The sequence below is a fragment of the Ranitomeya variabilis genome, chromosome 5 (genome assembly GCF_051348905.1).
Source record: "Ranitomeya variabilis isolate aRanVar5 chromosome 5, aRanVar5.hap1, whole genome shotgun sequence".
In the NCBI taxonomy this organism is placed as follows: domain Eukaryota; kingdom Metazoa; phylum Chordata; class Amphibia; order Anura; family Dendrobatidae; genus Ranitomeya; species Ranitomeya variabilis.
In genome coordinates this window covers 644,962,267-644,981,391 of record NC_135236.1, presented here as the reverse complement: position 1 = coordinate 644,981,391, position 19,125 = coordinate 644,962,267, and the positions used below count along the sequence as shown (strand labels likewise).

Below are 19,125 nucleotides of genomic sequence, written 5' to 3'. Positions count from 1 at the left end.
GAAAAGTTGGAGGGATTATTGTTAAAGGGACACTGTCATCCCCTCCAGCCATTATAAACTAATGCTGCATTCTAACAAGGTGGCTCTTTTAGTTTGTGGTGCAGTTATAGCCAAAATAAGGCGTTTTATAATTTCGCAGAACCTATATAGGGATGTTTAGGGAAGACAGGTTGATTTTAGATCTGCCTAGTCTCCACTCCTCTCTTCCCTAGTGTTTGGGCTCCCCCTTTCAGATGTTGTGCACTAAAGGCCCCGTCTCACATAGCGATTTACCAACGATCACGACCAGCGATACGACCTGGCCGTGATCGTTGGTAAGTCGTTGTGTGGTCGCTGGGGAGCTGTCACACAGACAGCTCTCTCCAGCGACCAACGATCAGGGGAACGACTTCGGCATCGTTGAAACTGTCTTCAACGATGCCGAAGTCCCCCTGCAGCACCCGGATAACCAGGGTAAACATCGGGTTACTAAGCGCAGGGCCGCGCTTAGTAACCCGATGTTTACCCTGGTTACCAGCGTAAATGTAAAAAAAACAAACAGTACATACTCACCATCTGATGTCCGTCAGGTCCCTTGCCGTCTGCTTCTTGCCCTGACAGTGCCGACCGTACAGTGAGAGCAGAGCGCAGCGGTGACGTCACTGCTGTGCTGCGCTCTCACTGTACGGCCGGCAGTCAGTCAGAGCAGGAAGCAGACGGCAAGGGACCTGACGGACATCAGATGGTGAGTATGTACGGTTTTTTTTTTTTTTACATTTACGCTGGTAACCAGGGTAAACATCGGGTTACTAAGCGCGGCCCTGCGCTTAGTAACCCGATGTTTACCCTGGTTACCAGTGAAGACATCGCTGGATCGGTGTCACACACACCGATTCAGCGATGTCAGCGGGACCTCAACGACCGAAAAAAGGTCCAGGCCATTCCGACACGACCAGCGATCTCACAGCAGGGGCCTGATCGCTGGTACGTGTGACACATAGCGAGATCGCTACTGAGGTCGCTGTTGCGTCACAAAACTTGTGACTCAGCAGCGATCTCGCAAGCGATCTCGCTATGTGAGACGGGGCCTTAACTTATCCTTCACTCAGCATGACAGTGATGCCCTATGGGCACCAGTATTTTGGTTTGTTTTTGTTTCCTCAGTGCCACTCAAGGGACAGAGCACAACAACCATTTATCTCATTAAATAATAATTTCTACCAACCATCCATGAGCCTGTCCAAGGTTAATGGCAAATTTCACCATTGCTTGTATGATACTATTTCTGCTGATGGGTTGATGCCTTTCTAGGGCCCTGTCTGACATTCCTTGTGTAATGGATTATGTCCGTGTATCTACTCCTTGCTCTTGAGACTGTGCTGGGAGATACTGCAAACCTTCTTATGTCGGCTAGTGTGGGTGTGCCATCGTGGAGGAGCTGGAATACCTGTGCAATCTGAATGGGTTGCAGTTACCGCCTCATGTTTCCAGCAGTGATAAGGTCACCAGAAACATACAAAAGTAGAGAAGAATCCACCAAGAAGGATAATGAAGACATTGTCTGATGCCACCATTGACTTCTTTTGGAGGTTGTCGTACTGTTCACTCAATAGTGCACTATTCACAATTACATAGAAAACTATGATAATGAACCTCCATTCTTCTTTTGTATACAAGCTCATTTTTAGTAATCAGTACCTGTTGTAAACTGAGCAATTTTCTGGATCATTTTGAGGAGACAGCCGACCCACTCACGCTGCTTCTTTAAAGTATCCAATTCTTTCTCCCTCCACCTGAGCACCAATCTCATGTCAGTCAACGAAATGTTCTCACTTTTTTCTACTCCTAAAAATACAAAGATCAATTTGTTAACTGGTCATTAGAATTCAAAACATTATATTAGTGTCTGTCAAAGAACTTACGAAGTATAAAAATATCCGAAAACTGTTTTTTGCTCTTCAAAATATACTCCAAATGTTTAAAAATCACAGAACCGTCAATTACACTTTTTCTGGCATCTAGAAACACAGATTCCGACATTGCCACCAGCTCCTGAATATCCTCATTAGTATGCTGAATGATACTGGTGTCTGTTCCTATAAAATAAAATAAACATATCACAGATCACATGCTGCTGCTTTTGCTTTCTTCTTCCTCTTCCGCATAATGGCTGGTCCTTGTTCTCACTGTACTGAATACGGATACCACAAAACACAGCTAGTACTGATACTACTAATAATAATTATAATACTGGAAGACAAAAAAAAAAGAAACCAAATGTTAAAACTCAATATAATGAAAAAAAAAAGCCTAGCCAATACTATGCAAATATCCTAAAAGTCAATATCGACCCTTTAGCGAGCCATGCCATATGATTTATCACATACTTATAGGCCAAATCAGACACTTCATTTGCAGGCATGGATTTCAGGGTATTTGTCCATCATTAGTGATGAACGAACGTAATCTGATAAGGCGCTATCTGAGCATGCTAGTGTGTCAACAGTATCTTTGGCGTGCTCGTATAATATGTTCACGGCTGCATGTCTCGAGGCTGTTAGACAGCCACAACACATGCAGGGATTGCCTCTTAGGCTACGTTCACATTTGCGTTGCGTCGGGCGCAGGTTCGGCGACGCATAGCGGCGCATGCGTCATGCGCCCCTATATTTAACATGGGGGCGCATGGACATGCGTTGTCTTGCGTTTTGTGACGCATGCGTCATTTTTGGCCCAAGCGTCAGGGCGCACAGGACGATGCATGCTGCATTTTTTTTGCGCCGAAAATCAAAATTGGACGCATGCGTCACAAAAAGCTGCGTTTTGCATGCGTTTTTGCATGCGTTGTGTCGCCGACGCTGCGCCGCACAACGCAAATGTGAACGTAGCCTTAGAAAGACATGCAGCTGAAGAGACTCTAACATAATTATTTATTTATATTATTTATCATTATAGCGCCATTTATTCCATGGCGCTTTACATGTGAGGAGGGGTATACATAATAAAAACAAGTACAATAATCTTAAACAATACAAGTCACAACTGGTACAGGAGGAGAGAGGACCCTGACCGCGAGGGCTCACAATCTACAAGGAATGGGTGAGAACACAGTAGGTGAGGGTAGAGCTGGTCATGCAGCGGTTTGGTCGATCGGTGGTTACTGCAGGTTGTAGGCTTGTCGGAAGAGGCAGATCTTCAGGTTCTTTTTGAAGGTTTCGATGGAAGGCGAGAGTCTGATGTGTTGTGGTAGAGGGTTCCAGAGTAGGGGTGATGCGTGAGAGAAATCTTGTATGCGATTGTGGGAAGAGGAGATAAGAGGGGAGTAGAGAAGGAGATCTTGTGAGGATCGGAGGTTGCATGCAGGAAAGTACCGGGAGACGAAGTCACAGATGTATGGAGGAGACAGGTTGTGGATGGCTTTGCATGTCATGGTTAGGGTTTTGTACTGGAGTCTCTGGGTAATAGGGTGCCAGTGAAGGAATTGAAAGAGGGGAGAGGGCAGGGAATAGCGGGGGGGACAGGTGGATTAGTCGGGCAGCTGAGTTTAGAATAAATTGGAGAGGTGCGAGAGTGTTAGAGGGGAGGCCACAGAGCAGGAAGTTACAGTAGTCGAGGCGGGAGATGATGAGGGCATGGACTAGGGTTTTTGCAGATTCTTGGTTTAGGAATGTACGGATCCGTGAAATATTTTTGAGTTGAAGGCGGCAGGAAGTGGAAAGGGCTTACATATGCGGTTTGAAGGAGAGATCAGTGTCAAGGATTACCCCGAGACAGCGAGCTTGTGGGACTGGGGAGAGTGGGCAGCCGTTTACTGCAATGAATAGGTTCGTTGGGGGGTCGCGTGAGATGGGGGAAAGACAATGAATTCTGTTTTGCCCATGTTAAGTTTTAGAAATCTAGCGGAGAAGAAGGATGAAATAGCAGATAGACATTGAGGGATTCTGGTTAGTAGGGTGGTGATATCTGGTCCAGAGATGTAGATCTGTGTGTCATCAGCATAGAGATGATACTGAAAACCGTGAGATTCTATGAGCTGTCCCAGTCCAAAAGTGTAAATGGAGAAGAGCAGGGGCCCTAGAACTGAACCTTGCGGGACTCCGACAGATAGGGGGCGAGGTGAGGAGGTGGTGTGTGAATGGGAGACGCTGAATGTTCGGTCAGTTAGGTATGACGATATCCAGGATAATATTCTAGCACGTCGAAGAGACACGAGAGGAAAAAAGATAAAGGAAAAATAAAGGAAATTTATGTAGGTTTTTCTACATTTTTATTTTTTTATGACCACAAAAGGACGACTACAACACGTTAGAATTTGTGCCCCTTTCTGTAACAATTATTTTTAAACTAGATGGTGGCCCGATTCTAACGCATTGGGTATTCTAGAATATGTATGTAGTTTATTTATGAAGATTTCAGAATAATGCAATGAATACACAGGTTTCGCCCGGCCGGGCGCGACCAATCAGTGAAGCCAGGGCCAGCTCCAGGTTTTTGAGGGCCCCGGGAGAAAGAGTCTCACAGCCCACGTAGTATATAGCACAGCCACGTAGTATATAACACAGCCCACGCAGTATATAATACAGCCACGTAGTATATTGCACAGCCACATAGTATATTGCACAGCCACATAGTATATTGCACAGCCACATAGTATATAGCACAGCCCACGTAGTATATTGCCCAGCCACGTAGTATATTGCCCAGCCACGTAGTATATTGCCCAGCCACGTAGTATATTGCACAGCCACGTAGTATATTGCACAGCCACGTAGTATATTGCACAGCCACGTAGTATATTGCACAGCCACGTAGTATATTGCACAGCCACGTAGTATAGCACAGCGACGTAGTATATAACACAGCCCACGCAGTATATAACACAGCCTAAGCAGTATATAACACAGCCTAAGCAGAATATAACACAGCATAAGCAGTATATAACACAGCCTAAGCAGTATATAACACAGCCTAAGCAGTATATAACACAGCCCACGTAGTATATAGCAATGCGGGCACCATATCCCTGTTAAAAAAAAATAATTAAAATAAAAAATAGTTATATATTCACCTTCCAGCGGCCCCCGGATCCAGCCCAGGCCTTTAGCAACGCTCCGTTTCCAGTAATGCCATGCGGCAATAACCCGTGATGATGTACCAGTCTCGCGAGACCGCTACGTCATCTGAGGTCATTGCCGCAATGCATTCTTGGTACCGGAGCGTCGCGAGGAGCCGGAAAGGTTGCCGCGGACGCCGGAAGGTGAGACTATAATGACCTTTTTATTATTATTATTTTTAACATTATATGTTTTTACTACTGATGCTGCATAGGCAGCATCAATAGTAAAAAGTTGGTCACACTTACAGGGTTAATGTGTAACAAAAACAAGAGCTAGCGGGCACTGCATAAATAAATAACACAGGGATCAACCACGTGCATATAACAAAGCACAAGAATCAAAAAAGGAAAAAAAGATATGCACACTAGTGGGATCACCAGCATAATATATTTCACTACAGAAGAGGCAACAAGAAGGACATACAATTAAAAACATTTAAAACCCAATAAACCAACCTAGATCCCCCAGGACAAGCACAGATGAAAAAAATGGGCCGACATGGCAATATATAAAATAATGCAGACAGAGCATATACAAAAATATATATAGAATTAACTATATAGCAAATTACACACAGGTAAAAGGTGGAAATAATAATAATCACTGCCCCATACTGCCAGTTGACCTATGCCATGTACCACCAAGCACATGTCCATACTGGTCACCCCTTCAAGCAGGCATGGATAAATAGAATATCAAAGTGAATAACACCATTTCTATAGCATATAATGTGCCCAAGTCCTGCCTGAATAGTAATGCACTATGAAATACGTCACCAAGTGGTTAGCCCAACCACAACTGCCATAGAATGTTGTCCAAATAACGAAGAAGGTGTAGCAGTAATCTTTAAAAGATACCCAAGCGATAACTGCACATAAATATGTGCAAGTGGCCAGGCTAAAGTGCATATAGAGGTTACCAAAAGGAAGTCCACAGGGGGATCAAGGCCCCACGCGTATCGACGCTGCTAGAGCGTCTTCATCAGGGAAGGGTTAATAGCGTTAACGGACCGCGTTACACTGAGTTATGCCGCGGTGTAACGCAGTCCGTTTAACGGACTGATAAAACGCTATGTGGGCGCTGACTGGAGGGGAGTAGGGTGGGGCCAATTCGCGGCCGGACTGTGCCTGTCGCTGATTTGTCACGCCCAGCCCAATCGACCCCCACGACCAATCAAGGACGCGGGATTTCCGTGACAAAGAAACAGACAGACAAACAGAGGGAAGTGGACCTTAGACGATTATACTGTATATATAGATATCAGTCACAGGGTTGTTTTATATGGGTGTGGCTAGTAACAGCTATTTTTGATCGAAAGTGGCTTTTTACTTATTAATTTTTAATTAATTTCACATATTATGTCCCAATAAGATCATAAAACACTTTGGAGACACATTTTAACATTGAAATAAAAAATTTAAAGGAGTTCCTGTGTAACTAGTGGTGGTATTTTAGCCCTAGTTACAGTGGAAACGCAGCTCCTTAGCTGCATAGCAGAGCTGACTAGGTCTCCTAGGATTCCTGTTTACACCTAGTGATAACATGATTGAGCAGGAACCAGAGGAGGAAGAGCTGTTAGCGCTTCATATTACTGTATACACAGTGCTTGTTCAGTGCTACATACAGAGATCTGACAGTCAGCTTCCCGCCCTGCACAACTTTTTATTGTTTGCCATCCCCCAAACAAAGCAAGCAATGATAAGCAAACAGGAATATATTAAGGATACAGGTTATTAGGAAATATGATATAAACAAAATCTGGAGATATAACAAGAAAAAAAAAATTACCATAAAGTTTGAATATATATGCAGCATCATCCCACTGTAAAATATGCTGTAAGATTCTGTCATTGTCCATGATGCATTCTCCGTGGTCATCTTTTGGCCAGGAATTCAGTATAACGCTTGACACCAATTGCCCAAAATTTGCTAAGTCATATCTATCTAGTTGACTGAGAATATTATTCTCAGACTATGAAAGAAAAATGAGAAAACAACAGTGAAGGTAACCACATTGCATGATCTAAACATGATTAAACATTTCATTTTCGCTCTGGGATAAAATGAAAGGTTGACTTTGTATCTGAATGAGTCCAAAGCTGCAGTGAGGATTTCTGTAAGGTCATTGTGTTTGGCAAACTCCAGACCTCATGGCTCCCAACAGATCATGTTTTCCAGATTTCCTTAGTATTACACAGGTGATGGAATTACTATCAAAGCACCACAAATTGCCCCAGGTTCTCTCTCCTGTGCAATACTATGAAAATCCTGAAACATGATCTGTTGGGGGCCATGAGGACTGGAGTTTGGAGAACACTGTACTAGAGGAGAAGCACAGAGGCCTGATGAATATTCATCCATCAGCAGTCATTTTGTTAAAGGGTAAGCTACCTAGGACAATGCCTGCATATTACCATGGTCCCATGACAACACACAGAGCGCAATGTGTCCTCATAATGAGATTCCCAGTGATCTGCTGGAATTTGTGGCAAAACATAGTAGGTGTTTAATCTCCCTGCAGCGCCACCACTGGGGAAATTAAGGATTACACTTTGCCGACTCACAGCAATGGGTTGTCAGTGTAAATTAAGACGAGTCCTCAAAAGTGTCACTCTGGACAAAAAAAAGATAGAGGATCTTGAAAAGAAATCTGTTCTATTAAGTCAAGTACCTATTTATCAGAGGTGTCAAACTGCATTCCTCGAGGGCTGCAAACAGGTCATGCTTTCAGGATTTTCTTGTATTGCACAGGTGATAATTTAATCACCTGCACAGAATGATTCCAGCACCTTGTGGAATGCTAAGGAAATCCTGAAAACATGACCTGTTGGCGGCCCTCGAGGAATGCAGTTTGACACCTCTGTATTTATTGTGCATACTCTAGATAAAATTCAATACAGCTGAAGGTAAAAGTGCAATGACAGGTAGAGCACTAGAGAAGAAGCCAAGCACAGTAATTGCAGGTTTGATCCAAAGTGGTAGTGCCTATTTTATAAAAGCAACAGTTTTCTAAAATAATATTAAAATTACAATTAAGAGAAAAGCATTAAAATGAATATTAGGCTGTTCTACAAATATATAAAAAAGGAAGATGACCGAAACGAAACAAACATTTTCTTCTATGCTCTCATGCTGTAGAATTAGTGGACATTTTCAGCAAAGATTCAGCAAAAATAAATAACAACATTTCAGTTAGTGCAAGTGAATGGTAAAGGGTGAAATCTGATGTGTAGATCTCTTGTGTGCCGGATGATGATTTTTCTTGTCAATAAATATGGCGGCATGTACCTGACAAGCAAAATGCACGGCTTCAATGGCACAGTCCTTAAAACACTTATTTATTGATGGGTGAAGATCTTTAAATAGAGTTTGCTCCTTGCAATACATCAGAATCTGTTTAATAGGCTCCTCCTGTAACAGAAAAGCAACATGAAAACGCAAAATATCAAAACTACAGCAAAAGCGCCTTATAATCTATCTATCCATTATCTATCTACTGTTATCTATCTACCGAAAAAATTACAGTATAATTAACATGGTTGAAAAATCAAACTCTGCTTCTCATCTTAAAGAAATAATAAAATACAGTGAAACTGCTTTTAATTAATTAGATAAAAATTTCACAAAAACTGTCAACTATTCCACTTGTCCCCTCAATTAACCCCCTGGACATTTTCGGTTTTAATTTTTTCCTACATTTGTTCCCAGTACCACAACTTTTTTATTTTTCCGTCAATACAGCCATGAGGGCTTGTTTTTTGTGAGACGAGTTTTACATTTGAAACACACCATTCATTTTACTATATTGTACTGGAAAACAGGAAAAAAAATTTAAACTGCGGTGAAATGGAAAAAAAAAGTGCAATTTCACTATTGTTTTTGAATTTTGTATTAACCATGTTCACTATATGGCAAAACAGATGAGGCAATATGATTCCCCAGGTCAGTACGAGTAAGCAGATACCAAACACGTATAGTTTTTTTTTTCTTTAAGTAGTGAAAAAATTCCGAAAATTGGCATGAAAATTTTTTTTTGCTTCTGTTGCCCTTTTCCAAGACCTGTAACATTTTCATTTTTTGGCATCTTAGGATCTTAGGCTGGGTAAAGGCTTATATTTTGCAAATTGAACTCACATTTTTATTGAGACCATTTTGGGATAGATATGATGTTTTGCCCGTTACTGCATTTTATTGCAATGTTGCGGCGGCAAAACAAAGCGTACGGTAATTCTGGGATTTTGCTTTTTTTTTTTTTTCATTACGCCGTTTGCCGATCGCAATAATCGTTTTCATATTTTGACAGATCTGACTTTTCTGAACGCAGCAAAACCATTTAATTATTTCTTTTCAATGGGGCAAAAGGAGTGATGAGAAGTGTTTTTTTTTTCATAGCGAGATTTAAAAGGTTAACAGCCGCAAGTCGAGCACCACTCCACCCGCAGATGCTAAAGGCACAAGATGACTGATTAAATCTGTTAGCATGTGCGGATAAACATGCGGACTCAGCATGTGAGCCTGCATCAAATCAGAGACCTGACATTTGCTGTACAAGTACGTTATATGTCATGAAAAGTCAGAAAAAAAATATTGAGTGCACATAAAAGGCACAGGTTAAGTATTTGCGGCAATTTTGGAGAATTCTTTTCTTTGCAGTTTTGCTACAAAAACTGAAGAATTGCCTAGTTCTAGGACAGTGAATGAGGTTTCTGAACTCTCATGCACACGTTGCCTTATTTTTTTACTTGCAGATTTGAAACAGTTTCATATTTGCCGCTTGTTAATTCTTTCAGAGCAAATGCTTAACATGTGCACATAACCTAAAAGTGTTTAATCTGTGAATTTTCTGCTTCTTGAAATTATTTTCCTGCCCTATACCTAATATTATGATATTTCTGTCACATGTGAAAAAGAGTCACAAGAGTAGAAGGACCCATCACCAGGTGAACACTTACCAGTTTTTGCCTTCATTTTATTCCTGCTGCTCCCCAGAATATCCCAGTTTCCATACCTCTGGAACCATATGGTGTATATATAAAAATTGAATATTTAGAGGAGCAGCAGGAATAAAACAAAAGCAAAATCTGTCCACTTTTTACCTGGTAACAGGTTCTCCTTAAAAAACCCCATCCTACCCTTTTTCTGAACCTACAAATTAGCTCTGCAGCCAGGAATCTGTGTGGGATTTCAGCTGTTTCTATATGTTTGGTAATAAATATAACAATAATTTCCTCATTCGAGGTATAAGAACTTAAGGCTGCGTTCACACGTAGTGGCCAGAGCCGTGACAAAAAAACGCACCATTTACAGTGATTTTTTGAAAATCACAGCCACACACAAGATTAAGTTGGCAACCATCAGGGCCTCAGCAGACCCCTGTATGCCACGACAATCAATCGGCACCTAGCGATCCTGATCAGCCATGTACATTGGCACCTCACATGTGATATACATGCACATTATACATCAGAAAGGGATTAACAATAATGTTGCCTAGATGTCATACCTGAATAATTTTTCTGCACAGTGTCGGGAGGAGAGAAGCTTTCCACTTCGGAGTGACTTTTTCACCAGCGTTCAAAATCAGACTCCATGCCTAGGGTGTTAAGATGTAAAATATTGGGTGAATTTTCTGAAGACTATTCAATTTATAAAAGAGAAAATGACAGATCACATGCACAGACACCTGTTATGGCATCCTGAAGGAAAAACATGGATTTTTGCGTGCTCACTGTAAAATCCTTTTCTCCGAGCCACTCATTGGGGGACACAGGACCATGGGTTTTATGCTACTGCCATTAGGAGGCTGACACTAAGTTAACACAAAGAAAGTTAGCTCCTCCTCTGCAGTATACACCCTTGTTTTGGCTCCCAGAGGACCAGTTCAGTGCAAAAGCAGGAGAACATGAACACCACAAGAGTACAACATGTCAAACTAGAGAACAAGCACAAGCCATTAGGTTAACAGGGTGGGTGCTGTTTCCTCCAGTGAGTGGCTCGGAGAAAAGGATTTTACGGTGAGTACACAAAAATCCCTGTTTCTCCTTTGCCTCATTGGGGGACACAGGACCATGGGATGTTCCAAAGCAGTCCCTGGGTGGGTAAAAACAACCGAAAACATCAGGCTTCACAAAACAACTGTCTAAATGGGAGTCACTGCAGCCTGTAGAATTTTTCTGCCCAGACCCGCATCAGTCGAAGCTTGAGCATGAACATTATAGTGCTTCGGGAAGGTATGTAGGCTGGACCAAGTCGCGGCTTTACAGACCTGCTCCGCCGATGCCTGATGCCGAATAGCCCAGGAAGCACCCACTGACCGAGTGGAGTGTGCTCGGATCCCCGCTGGGATAGACTTACCTCTGATGCGGTAGGACTCCTGAATGGTGGAACGAATCCACCTAGCTATCGTGGCCTTCAAAGCGGCTATACTCTTCCTGTGACCCTCAGGAAGCATGAACAAGAAATCCGACCTTCGGAAGGACGCCGTCCTCAGGACGTACCTTCTCAGAGCTCTGACTATATCCAGAGTATGGAGAGCCCTTTCCACCCTGTGGACTGGAGTCGAACAAAACAAAGGAAGAACAATGTCCTGGTTAAGGAAGAAGGATGAGACAACCTTGGGCAATAAGGATGGGGACAGCCTAAGGCCAGGTTCATATTGCGTTAGTGCAGTCCGTTCAACGCATGCGTTAAAGGGAACCCGTCACCCCCAAAATCGAAGGTGAGCTAAGCCCACCAGCATCAGGGGCTTATCTACAGCATTCTGTAATGCTGTAGATAAGCCCCCGATGTACCCTGAAAGATGAGAAAAAGAGGTTAGATTATACTTACCTGGGCGGGCGGTCCGATCCGATGGGCGACGCGGTCCGATCCGGGGCCTCCCGTCTTCAGAGGCGTCGGGCCTCTCTGACCTTTCCAGACGCCTGCGCACTGCAGTACTTTGCTGTGCCCTTAACAGGGCAGACAAAGTACGCCTCTGCCGGAGCCGCAGTGTGAAGACAAGAAGAGGACTTCATCGTAAGAAGATGGGAGGGCCTGGACTGGACCGCGACACCCATCGGACCAGACCGCAGCGGGACCGCCCCTGGGTGAGCATAATCTAACCTCTTTTTCTCATCTTTCAGGATACATCGGGGGCTTTTCTACAGCATTACAGAATGCTGTAGATAAGCCCCTGATGCCGGTGGGCTTAGCTCACCTTCGATTTTGGGGGTGACAGGTTCCCTATAAATGGACTGCCAAGTGCCTTTTAAAGATCACGTTATGCGATCGTGCTAGCGCAGATGCTCCATCTGTGCTAGCGGTGACGGACCCCGAAACGCTGCAGACCGCATCCGAGGGTCAGTCACAGAATGAGGGCACATCGCTAACACATGCCAATTATGACATGCGTTAGCGATGAACTACATAATGGCAGTCAATGGGTGCGCTAACGCATCCGTTACATAGCGTTAGTGCCTATATGTAACAGACACCGTCAGCACTTCGCCATTAACGCAATGTGAACCTAGCCTAAGAACAACCTTGTACTGATGTAAAATAAGGAAAGGCACCCGACAGGATAGAGCTGCCAGCTCAGAAACCTGCATGATTGATGTGATTGCAACAAGAAAATCAACTTTCCAGGACAGCAAGGTGACCGAAATGTTCTGAAGTGGTTCAAAAGGAGCTTCCTGTAAGACTCACAGGAACAAGTTAAGGTCCCAATCGTTTAAAGGCATGCGATAGGGGGGAGGCACATGTATAATCCTGTATGAGCGTCTTCACCTGAGGTTTTGTCGCAATCCTACGTTGGAATAAGACCAATAAGGAGAATATCTGGCCCTTAAGCAAGCTGAACACCAGGACCGAGGACAGACCAGTCTGCAGGAACTCTAAAATGGTGGGAATAGAGAAGACGAGGGGAAGACGTCCACTAGCTTTGCACCAAGCAAAAAAATGTCTTCCAGGTACGGTGATAAATGCGAATGGACGCAGGCTTACGAGCACTGATCATTGTGGATGCAACCTGTTGTGAAAAACCAGCCTGGGTCAGAATCCAGGATTCATAAATATATATAATTTGGCCAGCACTCTAAATTTAGATCGGGGTGCTGGTGAGACAGACCGTAAGGTCTAGTATCAGTATTATTGAAATCCACCGCACTCCCTGTGTGGAGCGCTATCCCCTATCCGCTAAGGGTATTAAGCCTACATGTCCACCAGCAAGACGCAGATGCGCCGCTGTTACCCCTCTACAAGTGCGACTTTAGAGTAAGACCTGGGAGGGTCGAAACGTCAAATCACACTGAGTCGCTTGTACGATTGTTTAATAAGTGCCTATGATTTGATCTGTCACATTTGATTGATTTCTGTTTTCCACTTGAATAAATTAGCAAGTTTCAAAAAATCCTTTTGGTTCTAAGATATTCCTCACAGGGAGTGCGGTGGATTTCAATAATACAGAATCCAGGATTCAACAGCCAAGCAGTTAAACACAGGGCCGCTGAGTTCTGGTGGTAAATCGTCCCCTGGGAGAGCAGATCTGGATGATCAGATCAGTTGCCAGGGTATCTCGGTGACGAGGCGCACCAACTCTGCGAACCACACCCGGCATGTCCAATCCAAAGTGACCAAGATCACTGGCACCCCTTCCTCCTTGATCTTCCTGATGACTCTCAGAAGCGGGAGCAGGGGAAAAATGTACGGAAGACAGAACTGGCGCCACGAAAGCACGAGAGCAACCACTCCTATGGCTCTTGGATCCTGCGACCGAGCTATGAACCTGAAAACTTTGGCATTCAGTCTGGACGCCATGAGATCCACATCTAGAGTCCCCCAACGAAGACAGATCTGTTGGAAAACATCCGGATGAAGTTCCCACTCCTCCGAGGTGAGGCCTGGGCAGCTGAGGAAGTCTGCTGCTCAGTTTTCCACGCCTGGTATGTGCACTGCTGAGATTACCGAGTGGTTCCTATCTGCCCATCGGAGAATGCGAGTTACTTCGCACATGGCTGCCCTGCTGCGGGTACCCCCTTGATTGTTTATTTATGCCACAGCCGTAGCTTTGTCCGATTGAATTCGGAAGAGGTGACCCACTAGAAGATAATGAAACTGCAGTAGCGCTAGCCATATCGCTCAGATTTCCAAGATATTGATTGGAAGTTTGAATTCCTGAGACGACCAACAGCCCTGAGCGGTGTCGTGACGAAAAACTGCTCCCCAGCCCAGAAGACTGGCATCGGTAGTCACCACTAGACATTGGACCGGGAGAAAGAACTTTCCCTGGTTGAGGGAAGAACTCAATATCCACCAATTGAGATTCTGCCTGACCCGTGGGGATAGGCGGCACCAGCAGTCGAGGGAGAAAGGGTTCCTGTCTCAAGCTGCTGTAGGGGACGGAGGTGCATCTGTGCGAAAGGAAAAGCTTTCATTGCTTCCACCATTTTCCCCAGTACCCTCATCGCAAAGCGGATGGAATGAGGGGATGACTGAGAAAGTGCGCGAGCTCCTTGCTCAAGTGCTAGGACCTTATCTTGAGGGAGAATCACCAACCCTCACGAGGTGTCCAGGGTCATGCTTAAAAAGGATACCTGCTGAGCTGGAATGGGGGAAACTTGGCTAAGTTTATCAGCCAACCCAGACGAGAAAGTGTATCGCAAGTGATACAAACGGACTCCTCGTAGTTGTGGAAAGAAGGATCCTTGACCAGGAGGTCGTCCAGATATGGAAGGATGACCACGTCCCGAGAGTGCAGGATGGACATTGGACGCAGAGAGGATTCCATGTGGCTGCACATCAGGTATTGATACAACTCGTTATTTACTATTATGGTCTGAGCCTTTGTCATCGCACTATAGAGCACACATAGACACAGAGGGATTAATACAGTCATATCCCTCCTTTTAGGAATGCCAAGGAGGCTTATTAGAGGTACTGCTATACACCCCATGTGAAAAAGTGATTTCTCTTGCTCTAGCATACAGGGATTTGTTTGCCACTATGTACGCAGCTAATAGTTAGGAATACCCTATGGTACTGAAGTCCCTCATTAAAGGACCAAGCACCCTTGTATTATTCTAAGTCCGTGTTTTTAAAAATTATTAATTAAAAGTGATTTTTTTTACACATAAGTAGTACTTGGGGGTCTGGTTCTTATTGCTAATTCATCACCATCAGTGATAAAAAGTTTGAGGTCTAGTATGGGTCTCACTTTTCCATCCAGTTTTGGGACAACAAATAGATTGGAGTAGAATCCCTCGAACCTTTTGTTTTCCGGAACCGGGACAATGACGCCATTGCGGCACAAAGTGTCTATGGCTCAGGAAAGAGCCTTTGCCCTTGCCCTTGATGATGGAAGTCGGGAAGGAAAGAAAAGAGCCAGGGGATGCAAAGAAAAATCGATTTTGTATCCGGAAGACACTAGGTCTCTGACCCATTCCTTGTAAACGACAGAGTCAGACCTGATGAAATAGATGTAGTCGACCGCCTACCCTGCTGGTGTTGACAGGATAACCCCATGAGTCATTTGGCGGAAAGTCTGTGGGGCCTAGATCCTTTAGATCCAGACTGTTTGAGCCGACCCTTCCATTGCGGATTGAACCTATAGGATGCGAGGAGAGCGTTCTGATCCTGAAGTTGTAGTAGAAGTGGACCAATCCGGATTGGAGCGAAAGGATCGGAAATGGATTTGTTGTTGACGCCGAAAAGGATGCCTAAGGCTCTGCTGGGGAAGAAACTTGCTAATTCCTCCCGTAACATCCGAGAAAAGCTGATCCAGCTTCTCTCCAAACAAACGCTTACTCTGGTAAGGAAAAGATGTCAAGAGACTTTTTTGACGCAGAATCCGCCTTCATTCTCTGAGCCATAAAGATCTTCTGATCGTGATGGCATTTGTCGCCAATAGAGCCACACGGTTGGTCGCATCCAAGGAAGCGTATACCAGGTAATCTCCTGCTTGAGAAATTTGGCTAGCCAGCTGCGCTGCCTCCGGAGGAAGATTAGTGCTCTGAAAGGAATTATCCAAAGTCTCCAAACAGGAAACCATTACTTTAGCGACCCACACTGCAGGAAAGGAAGGATAAAGAGCAGCACCTGAAGCCTCGAAGACAGATCGAGCCAAATTTTCTATCTGGCGGTCTGGGGGATTTTTAATAGATGATCTGTCCGGCAGGGATAGAAGGGTTTTGGTAGCCAGGCGAGACTGGCGGGTCTACTACAGGGGTCTCAGCCCAATCTTTCTTCAGATCGGCTGAGAAAGGGTACGTCGCCTCAAGCGTTTTTTTGTGCTGTAAAGCGATTATCCAGTCGCTCCCTGTGCCAGTTAACTATATCCCGAAACTCAAGGTGAATGGCAAATATTCCATGAGGACGCTTAGCTTTTTTGAAGCACACAGCGTGATCCAGCACAGAGCCGGAGTCTTCATCAACCTTCAGAGTTTGGTTGACGGCCTCAGAGAATCCACCGTCCTCTGAAATTCTGGCGAATCCGGATCTAAGGGGACGTCCGATTCATACTCAGAATTGAGTTCGCTACCAATGTCTGGAGAGGGAGAACGAGAAACTGAGCTCACGGACGCCATGGCACATGATTGTACAGGCGACGCACGGCGTATCCGTTTTTTAGACGCTTGTACGTTTCTAGATTGTGTGCAGTCCCTGCTAGTCGACTGTTCCCATGTAAGGGAGGGTCCCTCTGCGTCAGACATGCGAACGCCACGATCCCTAGAAGGAACACTGAAGGATTCAAGCGCTTTGGCCAGAGAAGTCATAGATTGTGACAGAGACCCACTCAGGGGGACTAAGGACACTGGGCTCAGCGTCTTCGGGGGGCTCATGAGCTCATTTGGGGACACAGGCTTTGCAGAGAGGTGAACTCTGAGCTTTTGGAAACGCAGACTGGCAGGAGTTACATGAAGTGAAAAAGACTAAGAGTCTTATGGGACTTTTTATGTGCCTGAGGCTGGGACATGATGTACTCCTATGTGCCCCCTTAATAAGAGTTATCACAGTGGATAGAATACTGAAAGGGAGAGAGAGCAAATGCAGCGCTCATTACCCAGGTCCTGTGTCCCACCCACAAGAATCAAACTCCGCGTCACTATCCGGGCAAGCAGGAGGCTTCCTGAGCATCCCGGAGGCCCTGTCAGCTTGTGACAGGGTGCAGGAAGATGGCCGACGAGATTTCATGGGCACCTCTCGTACAGAACAAGAAGCACCAGAAAAGTGAGCTGGCTGCCGATGTGTCAGAGCTTTGGCCTGTACAAGGCCAAAGCCGAGGACTAAATTTTTACCCAGGCCCGAAAAACAGAAAAATGCCCCCTACCCCCCCCCCCCCCCCGCCAGAAAAAGTCGTCTGCCTGTGCCTGGACTGCTCAGAGCCCCACCTCCTTCTCAGCGCTTACCCAGAGAGGCTGGAGATGTCCTTTCGACAATGCTGCAGGTACCTCAGCTGTATGCAGGTACCTCCGTTGTGCAGCTGCTGTCGCTGGTGATTTTTTGGACGGTGCAGGGCTAAGGTTAAAAACCCTCAATTCACTTTGCCTTTCATAGGGAGATGGAGAGAAATTGTCTGCCTCCTTGCTTCATCCGCTAGACAGTGATGGAGCAGTGGGGGCTGCACAGACGCCAAAATGGAGGGTGCCTCTGTGCATCCAAGGGGTTCAAACCTGGTGGACAGGGCTGGTTGTCCGGCATTAGGCCTGGCTGCAGAAGAGGATACAAAGAGGCGACACTCCATGTGCTCATCTGTTGATGGTGCGGGGAGATCGATGCCCTGTAAGGGACCCGTCTCCCCTAAAAATCAGCCCAGGAATGGCATCCCACGTCACAGGAGAGGATACAGGAAGGCGAAACTCCACGTGCTCGCCTGTTGGTTCGGGGAGATCGGAGGATCTGTCGCCCCTTCATCCAGGTAAAAAATCTTAAGAACTGAAAATTAAAAATTAAATAAAAAAAAGAGTTTTTGGTCTGAATAGCAGACCCATGTGCATCCTACGGACACCAAGCATGAACTGGTTCTCTGGGAGCCAGCATGAGGGTGTATACTGCAGGGGAGGAGCTAACTTTCTTTGTATTGACTTAGTGTCAGCCTCCTAGTGGTAGCAGCATTACACCCATGGTCCTGTGTCCCCAATGAGGCGAAGGAGAAATAACATTCTAGTAAGAAACAAAATGTTGTACAGAAATATTAATCTCTGTTGTTCACATGGACAGCACACTGACTAAAAACAGGGCAGTCTCAATGCGTTTTTCTCAAGCCCGCTTTTTATTATTTATTATTATTATTATTATTATTATTATTATAGCACCATTTATTCCATTGTGCCTTACCTGTGAAAAGTGGTATACAAAAGTATAATAATCTTAAACAATACAAGTCACCGACTGGTAGAGGAGAAGAGGACCCTGCCCGCGATGGCTCCCAGTCTACAAGTGATGGGTGAGGATACAGTAGGTGAGAGGAGAGCTGGTCGGGCAGCGGTTTGGTGGTTACTGCAGATTGTAGGCTTGTCGCAAGAGGTGTTTCTTCAGGTTCCGTTTGAAGGTGTGAGCAGGTTGCGGGATGCAACGGATAGGAGGCAGAGTAAGGGTTAAAAAAAAAAAAAAAACTTTACTATAACAGGGGAATACTCCAAGCAGGGAGGAAAGAAGGTAGAGGCAGGGAGTATCAACACTTTCAATATCCGGACGGAGGAAATGAGGGCAAAGGGTATAACCAATGTTCAATAACGGTAAACTTATCAGTCCGATGGCTTCAGAGTGGAGAGTCTCAGATGCGCACGGTGGTGCTGACACGTTCGGCACATGATGGATGCGATGCAGGCTTGTAGGTGTCAATGTACCGCTTCCTGGCAGTGACGATGAGTCCTCGATGTCTGTCGCGGGGTCTCGAGTAGCAGTGAGCAGAGCAGTGAGCAGAGCAGTCCTTCAGACTGCTGGAGCTTGACAGAGCCCGGCCGGAGTAAGCGGATGATCAAGTATAAGGTTCTTGTCAAGTCACCCGATTGCTATACACTGGCCTGTGACATTGAATAACTGGAGTAGTAGGGGC

The 19,125-nt window shown here is 45.1% G+C and overlaps 1 protein-coding gene across 1 annotated transcript in view; it reads right to left on the bottom strand.

The window, feature by feature from the left end:
- The window catches only part of RNF213 (ring finger protein 213), a 244,566-nt gene that overhangs the window by 113,857 nt on the left and 111,584 nt on the right, over positions 1–19,125 (bottom strand). The window contains exons 15-19 of the mRNA XM_077266309.1: positions 10,600–10,689; positions 8,385–8,507; positions 6,885–7,068; positions 1,902–2,075; positions 1,678–1,824 (exon numbers count right to left, since the gene is read on the bottom strand). Of these exons, the coding sequence (XP_077122424.1) occupies positions 1,678–1,824; positions 1,902–2,075; positions 6,885–7,068; positions 8,385–8,507; positions 10,600–10,689 (718 nt within the window). The remainder of the gene's footprint in view (positions 1–1,677; positions 1,825–1,901; positions 2,076–6,884; positions 7,069–8,384; positions 8,508–10,599; positions 10,690–19,125) is intronic.